Consider the following 12,418-nt stretch of genomic DNA (forward strand, 5'->3'; position numbering starts at 1 on the left):
TTGCAGTATTGCAGCTGTGTCTTGCAGTATTGCAGTTGTGTTTTGCAGTATTGCAGCTGTGTTTTGCAGTATTGCAGCTGTGTTTTACAGTATTGCAGTTGTGTTTTGCAGAATTTCAGTTGTGTTTTGCAGAATTTCAGTTGTGTTTTGCAGTATTGCAGCTGTGTTTTACAGTATTGCAGTTGTGTTTTGCAGTATTGCAGCTGTGTTTTGCAGTATTGCAGCTGTGTTTTGCAGTATTGCAGCTGTGTTTTGCAGTATTGCAGCTGTGTTTTACAGTATTGCAGTTGTGTTTTGCCATATTGCAGTTTTGTTTGGCAGTATTGCAGCTGTGTTTTTGCGGTATTGCAATGACTGATGTTTATATGGTTAGTATTTATTTTGCTTTCTGACAGAGCTGATTTGGGGGACATGTGTATGTTCATCCTTGTCGCTCCTGTCTCTAATCTGCTGTTTTCCTTACCCTGCCATGCTGAAGAAGTACCAAGTGCTCTTGGCTGCCAGGGCAGTCTCTGAGCAACTGAGCTCTTCGAGAGGAGAGGATTTGGCCAGGCAGAGTTTTGCCATTTAGCCAACATTAGGAAGAGATTTCAGTTTGGTTTTTCATAGAGACTTCTAAATGATGTAACTAGTTATCAAGAGAGAATATTGGATTTCTTCTCAGGGAAAAGATTTCTATTCCAACTAAAATGAAGCAGATGTAAATGTGTTTAACATGGAAAACAGTTTATATGGCTCAGCTTTTTAAAACTTAGACTGGTGTAATTCTAAAGGTAATTTAAATAATTTAAGAGCAAACTTTCTTCACACTGGAATTTCTTATATTAAAAAAATGGGGGAAGGATACTTCTGCAGAATCCATTAAATTCTGACAGACTGAATTCAGTGCATATTAAGAAAATAGTCCTCTGATGTAATATTTTTTCCTAGAAACAAATTACATAGTCATTTTTCAAAAATCTATGAGTACTTTGGGTAAAAACAGAATTTTTTCATGACAAATGAGATTTATCAGATTGCTGGCTCTATAACACACTGAGGTGGATTTAATATACAGTACTGCGAATTTGCTGTTTGTTCTCAGGTGAAGCAGATGATCCCAGCTGCAGTAGCCATACAGGTAAAACTGATGGAGGACAGTTAGCTCCAGGCAGTAGACATCAGTGCTCCTTACGAATGGCAATGGCTAGATGTTTCTGAGACAGTGATAAGCAATAGCCATTTGAGGTACAGCTTTTATGGTGTTTTGTATGTTTTTAGGAAGGATTAAACAGCAGTATGTCAAGAAAAATAGGGCAGGATTTCCTTCAGGGGACACAGATTCATTCTTGGCTTTGTTGAAGAGCTCTGAATTATTCTAGAACTTGGCCTCTTATTTTCATTCTTGAAGAAGAGAAAGGCAATAGTTTGTTGCATATTTTAAGAGTCCTTTTAGTTATAGATTTATTTTGACTAAAAGGGGGAACAACAACAAGGTGGTCTTCTTAGTCATGGTCACTCTGTGTTGGATGAGTGAGTTAGAGGTGTGTATGGGATTCTGGATTATTAGAAATTAGAAGACAGAAAATTTGAAAGCAGAGTATGGCGCACGTCTGTAACTCCAGCACGTTGAAGGATAAAAAAGAAGGGCCATGGGTTGGAGGGATGGCAGGGGGAGGTGGCTTTTTGATTTAAGCACATTTCTTTTTCTTTAAAGGAAGGTAATGTCATTCTACCATGTGTCACCTTTTAGTTTGACTCTGGGATATATTATTTTAGTTTATTGTCCTTTAAAACTTTTTAAAGCTCCTAACAACTTGCTGAGGGGATTATTTTACCATAATTGTGTAGCAGTTGTGGTTACTAAGATATATTAGACTTTTGTGAGTTGGCTGCTATCCTGAAAGAAAATATCTATTGAGATTTTTCTGGGTTGCAACTCTAATAATAATAATGTACATATGAAAGTCTTAACGTATTTGCCTTATTTTGGCCACTTTTTGTTTATAACAATATAGATACAGATATAAACAGACTGATAATAGATAATAAAATATTTTTGGAGTGTTAATATTTGTATTTTATAGAATATAACCTAGTAAATTTTGTTTTCTTTATATGAAGTTAGAATATGACATCTCAGACAAGACAAAACTTGGAGTGTGTGTGCTCTTTGGAGAAATTAACTGTGGCTCAATGGTAGAACACATACTTAGCATTCTCAGAGTCCATAGATTGAGTGCCAGCACTTGGGGATAGGGGTCAAGAAATAAATTCACCAAGATACTGGGGAGGAGATTATGCACATGGACACACACACACACACACACACACACACACACTCACTCACAGAGTCCTGGAGAAGTGGCCTGATGGTCTCCAGAGACCAAACTGACTTACTGGAAACAAAGACTTTGCATGTCATAGCCCCATTTCTGTCCTCTTGCCTTAGACGAAATCAGCCCTTTGAGACAGTTCATAGTTTAACCAATAAAAATGACCAGATATTCTCTTTAATGTTATAGTATTCTGACCTGACTTTTTCTTTCCCAAATCATCATGCAGACTGTCATGAAGGAAAGAGAGTCTTAAATGGTAAGTCATATAAATTAATAATAAAAATAACTCATATTCATATGCTTATATGTGATATTGCTTCACAGAATTGTCTGGAGTATTTAGATTTTTTTTTTTAAATGCAAAAGCTGTCTTTGTCCAAACTGAAGAGATTCACTAGAACTTTATGGGCCCCTTATTATAATTATTGCTTTTAAAACAATTGCTTCCATGAAATCTCTAAGCCCAAAGCATAAATACTCATAGTGACTAAAACAGGACTAAGGTGGCTCCCTTCGGCATGCCTGTGAGTTCACACTGGTATTGTAGGACACAGATTCAAGTAGTTTATTAATCTGCTGTTGCTTGACAGAGCAGCACGGGCATCCTCACAGTTGGCACTGCCCCTTTCACAACCAGTTGCTGTGTGGTGGTCAATACTGATTCCTGAAATGCATGGGGCTCCTCGGACTGAGCTATATTATTGTACCTGTAGATCTAGAATTTTTTTCTCCCAGTTTGCAAAACCAAGTTACAGAAATAGAGCTAGCAAGCTAGGTTTTCAGTAGAATCACCTTTTAAAGTGTGAAATCAGTCTGTAATTTGCAATTTATGGTGTTTGAAGTTGCTATAGTATAATACTACAGTACATGCAGTAAATGAAGGGCTGTTCTTAGACTTCATCTGATGCTTGGCTCTTATGTGATGCTACAGAAACAGCCATCCTCCCTGCCTGCCACAAGTCGCTTTCAGCATCTTCACTTCAGATGCACCATGTTTAATACTTCACTAAACATAGCCTTAAATGTGAAACATATCACTCTCCAAGTAGTGTGGACCCATTACATGTTGTGACACAGATTCTGTATAATAGTGGGGCATATATATACACACACATATATATATGTATGTATATATTTCTCTGTATGTATCTGTGTATATATGTATATATTTATATTTTGTAACTGTTTCTCACATTTGGCTCAGCTAAGTCTATGTGGTAATCCTGTAGGTTTGCAAATGTGATCTGCCTGCTTTCTATGTTATTATTCCAACAGCTGATTAAAATCCTGAGTGGGACAGATGAGTTTTATTTTGCAGTAGGGCCCAGACCCCTTAAACTGATGCCATTCTCTGCTAGCACTTTGAGAGGGAGAGCATTCTTTAAGACCACCTCACTTACTCTGCTCTAACTCAGACTTACTCACGTGTTCCCAGAAGGATGGGTGTGAGATTTGTTTTATGGTTTCTTTTTGCACGTGTTGAAATTGGGATAGGTTCTGTCATGTTTGGCATTGCTTTTCTAATTTTTCTTTTTTTTTTTTTTGGAGGAGGGGGTTTAAAGACAGGGCTTCTCTGTGTAGCTTTGCGCCTTTCCTGGATCTCGCTCTGTAGACCAGGCTTGCCTTGAACTCACAGAGATCCGCCTGCCTCTCTGCCTCCCGAGTGCTGGGATTAAAGGCGTGAGCCACCACTGCCCGGCTTGGCATTGCTTTTCTAATGAGCTGTATTTCTGTGCTACTCTCTTGATTTTTTCAAAGGGAATTGGGAGTGGTCTCCTTTGTGCTTTCTTGTGGTTTGAGGGAGAAAAAGCAGTGGTTCACGTGCTGGCACCAACCTTAAGTCTGGCCCTTTTCTGATCTTAATCATACAAGATCGTACAAGAACAAAAATGACTGGAAATTTATGAATTCTGTTGATACCTTTTCCTCACAGAAAATTTAAGTTTTGATGCGTGTTTTTTTAAGAGATCACCAAAAGAGAAATGACAATCTTTTAATAAAATATCTTTTAGTACTTCTCAAATAATTTAATTAGGCTATCTTTTTTTTGGTGTATTCATTTTAGAAAAAAATAATTCTTGTGGCTCTGGCTTTAGTTATGAGGCCTTGTGGTCACATCTCTGAGGCCTCTTGGTCTGAAAATGTAGTGTGCTCTGCATAGTTACAGTGGACAGATGAAAGCTGAACAGACCAGATGGTCCTCACCCTCAGGAGCTTCATTCCAAACAGTACTGCTGTTTTGTGTCTGTGCTCTGTCCTAAGCCTGTGTATACAGGGAAGTTCTGAAAACCTAGCTCGTCTGGAAGGTGCTTCCAACTACAGCTTCCTGTAATGACTGACCAGTCTGGGAGCTCTGAGGCTAACTGACTGTTTTTTCCTGTAGTTTGAGAAATGATAACACAATTGATGGGTTTCATTTCAAAAGTAACTTACCAGCAGTCCAGGTACAAACAACACACTTCTCTTGAGGAAGAAAACACTAGTGCTTGCAGACTCTCCAGAGTGCTTCCCTGCCTCAGAGCTTTCTGAAATGACTTGAAAACCAGTTTCTGTGGCCCCTTAAAGGCCTTGTTGATATAGACCCATGTGAATGAATAAAATGGAAAGAGAATACCATACTGGTGAGCTAATAGAACTGCAATACTCAAGCACTGTGGTAAAATATGTCAGTTCCTACAACTAACTATGCTGGTGTTCTAAGTCAACATGGTACAGCTAGAGCCACCTAAGAGGAGGGAATCTCAATAGAGAAACTACCTCCATAGGATCTGGCTGTAGGCAAGACTGGAGGGTATTTTCTTAGTAAACGGTGGGTGGGTCTGATCCCTTAGCTGATAGTCCTGGGTTCTATCAGAAAGCTGGCTCGAGCAAGCCTTGAAGAGGAAGTCAGTAATAGCACTCCCCTGTGGCCTTTGCATTGGTTCTTGCCTCCAGGTTCCTGCCCTGACTTCCCTCAGTGATAAACTGTACTGTGGGACCGCAAGTGGAAATAAACTCGCCAAGCTGATTTTGGTCGTGATGTTTTGTCACAGAAATGGAACCCCTAACTAAGACAACAACCATTTTGACTAAAGCTAAACATGCATACATATTATATGCACATCAGAAATGTAGATTTTGTTCTTTAAGAATGTGTATAGGGGTGTGCAAGAAGACTTATAACCACACTCTCATAAGAGCTCCTGATCAGGAGTGACCAGAATGCCTATCAATAGAAGAGTGAGTGAATTGTGATTAAGTCATACAATGCAATACTTTCCAGTATAAAAAGGAACAGACTACTTATACACTTAACAGAATGGCTAAAGAAAGTCTCAGGAAATTCAAGGTTTGACTTGTTAGAACTGTAAATATGTATAAGGATGGACAAAAAAGCCAGATCAAAATAAACCATGCTTTATGATCCCTTTTCTAGATAGTATATAGTGCCACTAATATATGTCCATCAATTTAAAAACTAGTCTGGTGTCATAAGTCACAATAGTGGTTACCCTTGGGAGAGAGAGCAAGCTGCTGGAAAACACATAAAGAACATGCTGGTGACAAGGGTCTCTCTTTTTCTTATGAAAATGCATTTGGTAGCCCATTTGTTACATGTACTTTGTGTGTGTGTGTGTGTGTGTGTGTGTGTGTGTGTGTGTGTGTGTGTGTGTGTGTACATGAGTTAAGTGTGGTGTAGATAAACTATTGTTTTTCTTTGTGAAGGCATGCTTCCCAAGAGTCAAGTGACAGATACACTGCTCAAGGAAGGCCCTAGTTCTCCAAGGTATGCACTCTTTTTACATTTCAAAGTGAGAGCAGTGCTACACAAACCTACAAACACTGCAGGGAGAAAACCTAGCTCAGGGGTTGGTTTTGCTTAGCTCACAAATGGCAGCACCTCCTTTATCAGCTGCAGCTGTAGAGTAAGGCTGTTCCATAAGTGATTTTTAGATAACTGAAGTTTGATCTATTTTAAACACTATTAAAAAAAATGGGGGGGGGGGGGCAGGTAGTGGTGGCTCCTCCTTCAATCCCAGCACTCAGGAGGCAGAAGCAGGCAGATCTCTGTGAGTTCAAGGCCAGCTTGGTCTACAAAGCAAGTTCCACGACAGCTAGGGTGGTTGGTTACACAGAGAAACCCTGTTTCAAAAAACAAAAAAATGTTTTTTCTGATGATAAAATGTATATTCAGGGTAGAAAATTTAGAAAACAGAAACACAAAAATAGTTGTAGTTCCATTAAACCTTAGACATAAATCATTGGGGATAACTGATTCATGTACTACCTTTCCACACTGCTTTTATAATATTGATATTACAGTCTGTGAGCAATATCTTTTGTTGTTACTATTCTGTGAAAGCATATTTTTTTTTGTATTCTATCACAATAGCCATACCATTGTTTATTGCAGTATTCAATCTTTATATGTATATTTTGGTGGGCTTTTTAAAATTTTAAGTTTTAATAGAAATACTTTAAGATGTTTTAGACACTAATTTTCTTGAATAATTAATACCAAATTTTTGTTCATCATACCACAAATGCACTCAGGGTTCTTTCTTGTTGTTCTTGTTCCCTTCCCCTAGTCTGTTGCTCTAACAGCAGCATCCTGCTGTCCATATTAAATAAGTTTGTGGACAGTTTTGTTAAGAGACTGAGGACGCCTCCTCTAGAACCATGTGGTTGTCTGCACGTAGGTAATCAGTGCACAGCAGTATTGATTTGATCAACAGCTAGAGCACAACAGAAGACTTTATCTTAACATTTATTACTGACTCAGTGACCTTGAAGAATGAATTTCTTTTTTTTAAACTTTGTGTACACAATGCTACTGTGCATGTGTGAAGGTTTTGACAGGCTTGGACGTGGGCCCTCACCTTCCACCTTGTTTGAAACAGGATTTTTTATTTTATTTTTGCTATTGTTTGCTGCCACATGTGCTAAGGGCAACTGGCCTGTGAGCTTTCAGGAATTTTCCTGCCTCTGTCTTCCATCTTGCCACAAGAACACTGGGATTACAGATGTTCACTCCCTCATCAGGCTGTATGTGGGCAGTGTGGATTTGAACTCATATCTTCATATTTATTTAGCAAACGTTTCCACTGAGTGATCTCCCCAGCTCAAGAAGAATTTCTTAAGTAGTGATGTTTTCATTATAGAGAAAGAAGGTGATGAGCATGTAGATTGCTTCTCAACAACATTCTTAGTAGCATTCTGTTATTACTCTGAGAAGATTTTATAGAAAAATGTAGAGCCTTTATTTTGCCCATTTGGGTGGTCTATTTGGAAGTAAATGTCAGTTATATCATTGTGACTAACATGTTAAGGTTACCATTTAGAAAAGAGTTTTTACCTGGAGAAATATATTTCCCACTGTGGATTTTAACAGTGACTGAGTTCATGTGTTATTGCACATCATTCTGAATGTTTTCTCTTTTCTCTTACTGTCTTACAGCTATGACTGGTTCCAAACAGAGTCCTCAGTCACCATTGTTATATACACCAAACAAAAGGTAAATATGCTATCGAAAATAAGAGGAAAACACATAGTAAGAATTTGTTGGGTTTATATGCAGATCCTTCTCTAGGATCTTTTTTTATATTAATTTATTTGTTCTCCACAACAACCTGAGGCAGAAAGCAATGTTCTCCCAATTTAACAAAGAAGGAATAGTTTTCCCCCCAAAATTTTGTATTTGGAACCTAGGTAGGTATTCTGACTCCTGCCTAGCAGGTATGCTGTTACCACCCATGCTGTAGCCTTTAAACCTATTAAGCTTTCTAGTTGTGTGTGCTTTCTAGTTGACTTCTCCATAAGAGTACACTTTCTGGGATTAGAAAGATTATACTGCTGAGACTTAATATGCTTGAACTGTTAATGGCATTTGGTGCCCCTTTGAACCAAAGGTTAGGGAGCACATTCATTTATGCTCTTCAAGTGGCACCTCTTTTACAGAAGGCACTGTTAGATGTCAGAGATGTGATTCCGGGCCAGGTCCATGCAGATTTGACTTTCACAGGGTGGATAGTCCAGCTGAAAAGTTGGATGGACATATTGACAGTGTTCCCACGCATTCCTCCAGCTGCTGCTGAACTTCCACATTTGAGGAGCCTGGTGAATTTGAAGGCAAGTTCTGACAGCTAGGGATTTTCAAGAGTTCAGGCGTCCTTGTAGACATGCAGAGCCTTATCTGAGCCAGTGCCTCCTCTCTTTTGCAGCAGTGATTTGACCACTGTGCTGGAGTGGCCAGCCTCTGCCCCATGAAGCTGAGTTGGTCCAGCACACCACTAGTCCTGCCTTCCACTCCCTCTAGCTATTATTTCCTCATCCCACAGTCTAAAACCAAAAGGGTAGGGCCTAGAGAAGTTGGGATCTATTCCTGTAGCAGCTTCAGTGGGGTTTGAAATGCAGTGACTGAGGAAAGGAGAAGATTACTAATGGAACGATGGTTCAATGCATGCTATGAGAAGTAAGTACCACAACACCTTTCTTAAGTCTACACAGAAACTAAAGACATCTAAGAAGTTTCTTGAGTGATTTTGGGATAGGTTGAGATCGATAGGTTGTATATTTTTCCAGTGTCACACAGTAGTAGAAAAACTAAAATGAGAACAACTAAGATCTTGACTTCTGGATCATAGTCTTATTTTTTGCTACATTGTTTCTCCAAAAAATATTCTTGAGCAACTAATAGATGCTGACCAATGCTCTACAGGTAGTTCCTAGGGTTCATGACTTCAAAACTATGGCCACAGTGGATACAAACCAGAGGAAATGTGTGCTTAGGATTACAATGATGTTCATAGAAGGGAAGGAATTGACTTGCATGAGGAAGAAATGAGAACCAGGAATAATATTTCTGTTGTTTGGAGATCTGTAAAGTAGTACCATGAAAACTTCACTTATCGTCTCATACATGGAGTTGTTTGGGGGCAGTTCTTACTTTTTAATCTTCCTATTTTTGCTTCCTTTTAAGAATATCAATTTAGACTCAGTAGTCGTTGACCTGCAAGATGACACCTTGAGAGCAGAAGCAGTTATCAAGGATCATTCTTATCTCATACATATTGGTGAGCGTCTCATTTTTAGTAATGGGAATACATATTGGTGAGCATCTCATTTTTAGTAATGGGAATACATATTGGTGAGCATCTCATTTTTAGTAATGGGATACTTTGTTCTCTTTCATTATGGCAATAATATGGCCTGCAGTTTAGAAGACTTAATATTTTACCTGCTATTGTCATTTTGATTTGTCATTTCTGATCATTTTATAATGTTTTTCCTTCATGCTAATGAAAATGGCAGTATGATCCCCTTTCCAAGTTGAAGCAATTAGAAGTCTAATGTGCTGTCCGTTGTGTGACAGATCCCCAACTTTAAGCAATCGGATGAGATCAGAATCAGTCATCAAGAGTTGGCCCACCTTTATAAGTCTCATACTTGCTATCTCTAAGTAAGTCCCCAGAGACCTCTGGCCACCATCTGAGCATTCCTTACTGGGGTGCCCAGTCTTTGCCAGCTCTGCCACAGGAAGTCAGAGGTGCAACCAAACAGCCTGGACTGCAAGTCTGTATTGTGTTACTCCTTTGCTCCTCTCCTCACAGCCAGAGATAAGCCTTGTTGATTTGGGTCTGTCAGGGGCAGGAAGTCAGTCCTAAAGTCTGGAACCCAAGAGACCAAATGTTGGATCTGTTTCTCACCTGTAATGAAGTTGAGTCTAAGATTTCATTGTTTGCTCCTCTTATGACTATGATGTATTTCTAGTTAGAAAGTAGATATGATACACACACACACACACACACACACACACACACACACACAAAAAAAATCACCAAACAATAGCAAATATATATTATTTTTTAAATAAATCGCTATTGTGTATCTATGCATGATATGAACATCTAAGTATCATGATGTAACATGTATGGAGGTCATAGGGCAGTTTTATGGATTCAGTCCTCTCCTTTCTGCCCTAACATGGGTTCTGGGGAAGGAACTGAGGTTGTCAGGCATGCATGGCAAGCACCTTTCCCCAATGAGCCATCTTATCACCTCCAGCAGCAATGGTTTAAACATGCATTCTTCATAAAAGAACATGCCAGTTGGTTAGGCAAAATACAAGTTAAAGTTCTCAGCTCTCAGAAGTCTGCTCACTACTTTCTTTTATGAATGAAGAGAAGTACCTTTAGTTCTGAATTTGATCAGAATTAACTATTGTTCTTCTTTACCAGCTACCCACTCCCACCCCCATGCCAGCCTCATCCAATAGATGACTGACTTTAAACCTCTGAAGCTTTTTCTTGGAATGTGCCCTTCCCTATCGAATGCTTAGTTCTTCTCTTCATTAAAAATTTTAAAGAGATTTATTTTTGTTTTTACTTATGTGTGTATGTGTTTTTGTATGCGTTTGGGTTCCTACAGAGGCCAGAAGTGGGCATCAAATCCCCTGAAGTTGGACTTACAAGTGATTATGAGCTGTCCAACCTGGGTGCTGGTAACTAGACTTGGGTCCTCTAGAAGAGCAGCGAGCACTCTTAAAGCCATCTCTCCAGCCCCTAGTTCTTGTCTCTTGTTACGAGCATACAGCCCTTTTGCCTCTTATGGGAGAGAGTTAATCGCCTTAGTCATTAGCACTTTAAGTGAGACCTCTGTACCCAACATCTATTATTCTTTCCGCATACTTTATAATTAATTTTGCTCTCACCGTAGGCAACAGCATATCCTGATTTTCCTTCCAACTGAGTTATAGCTAGAGTTGTCCCCAAAGCAGTGCTGGCAGGAGTTCCCCAAAGATGTGTCCCCACACTGTCCTAAATGAGATTCTTCAGAAAAGGAGTCCCTAACTACCAGTCTCTATCTAGACCAGCAGTTCTCAATCTGTGGGTCTCGACCCTTTTGGCAGCCCTCTATTTCCAACAATCTTTACATTATGATTCATGACAGTAGCAATATTTCATGTATGAAGTAGTAACAAAGTAATTTTACGGTTGGGGGTCACCACAACATGAGGAACTGTATTAAAGGGTCACAGCATTAGGAAGGTGGAGAACCATTGGTCTAGACACATACTAGGGAAACTTATTTCAGAGGGGCTATAGCATATCACAGGATGACTGTTAAAAGGGGGGATTGTATACCTCATTATGACTATAGTGATACAGAGGAGGAGTCAGATTGTGGAGCTTATATAAGGATTGGGGGATTTGGCTCAGGACTGTAGCTACTTTCTTAAGATGTTCTGGACCAATGAACAGCAGCACCTTTCAGTGTCTGAGACTATTCATAGCCTCTGGTTGGCCTCAAGCGCACAGAGGAAAACATGTAATTGACTGAATTCCATCAAGGCACTTTGTACACTACAGGACAGATGAGGTTGGAAAAACTGGGTATTATGGGGACGTTCCACCTGCACACATAAAAAACCAAAAATCTAGTAAAAAAAAATTATGCAGCTCAACAGATGTACTCAAGCTGGAATTGAGCTGGAAACCTCTTCTCTGCGTTCTAGCTTTCAGAGAGCCAGAGGTGTCGTGCAGGCTGCTGAGGGAGAAAAGGCAGCAAGAGTTTTCCATAGCAGTGAACTCTATGGACTCCAACTTCAGCCTGCCAGGAAACAGTGGCATGGCTTTATAGGGTAATCAACTTTTCCCTGACTGGGTTTTAGCATGCTCTGCAGAAGGGATCCCATTTCTGGTGCTGTCAATCTAGCCCCAAACTGCATATATCATAGGCCCTATGAGGAAAATTACTACTGATTTTAGCTAAGTCAGCATAAAGGCAAACTGCCTTCTAAATATCTGTGGTCTTCCACTTATAGAGAGGCTAATCTCAATACTACTCAGAGAAGCTTCTATTGACAGTGAATGGTGGTGAATATAGAGACTCAGGGGTACCCAAGATGCTGACAATAAGTGATAGATGATAGATAAGCTTAGCCCTAAAGAGTCATTTATGTCACCCCCTCCTAAGGCTCAGGGAACCCTGTAGAAGAGGGAGCAGAAGAAATTTAAGAACTAGAAGATAGGGAGAAGGGGAATGAAATCCCGTTCTCTAGATGACATAACCAATGTAATTACAGACTCACAGCCACTGCATTTACTTGTACTGAATCTAC

General features: G+C 39.5%; 1 protein-coding gene across 3 annotated transcripts in view; it reads left to right on the forward strand.

Annotated features, from left to right (window-relative positions):
* Positions 1 to 12,418, forward strand: part of LOC114697294 (cytochrome b5 reductase 4) — a 60,025-nt gene that overhangs the window by 24,374 nt on the left and 23,233 nt on the right. For all 3 annotated transcript variants that reach the window (XR_005092014.1, XM_028875530.2, XM_028875528.2), the window contains exons 5-8: positions 2,545 to 2,574; positions 6,024 to 6,084; positions 7,756 to 7,813; positions 9,278 to 9,371. Coding sequence is in view for 2 of the 3 variants with exons in the window: in XM_028875530.2 (XP_028731363.1) it covers positions 2,545 to 2,574; positions 6,024 to 6,084; positions 7,756 to 7,813; positions 9,278 to 9,371 (243 nt within the window). In the remaining variant the exon portion in view is untranslated. The remainder of the gene's footprint in view (positions 1 to 2,544; positions 2,575 to 6,023; positions 6,085 to 7,755; positions 7,814 to 9,277; positions 9,372 to 12,418) is intronic.

This window comes from Peromyscus leucopus, chromosome 7 (genome assembly GCF_004664715.2).
Source record: "Peromyscus leucopus breed LL Stock chromosome 7, UCI_PerLeu_2.1, whole genome shotgun sequence".
Taxonomy (NCBI): Eukaryota; Metazoa; Chordata; class Mammalia; order Rodentia; family Cricetidae; genus Peromyscus; species Peromyscus leucopus.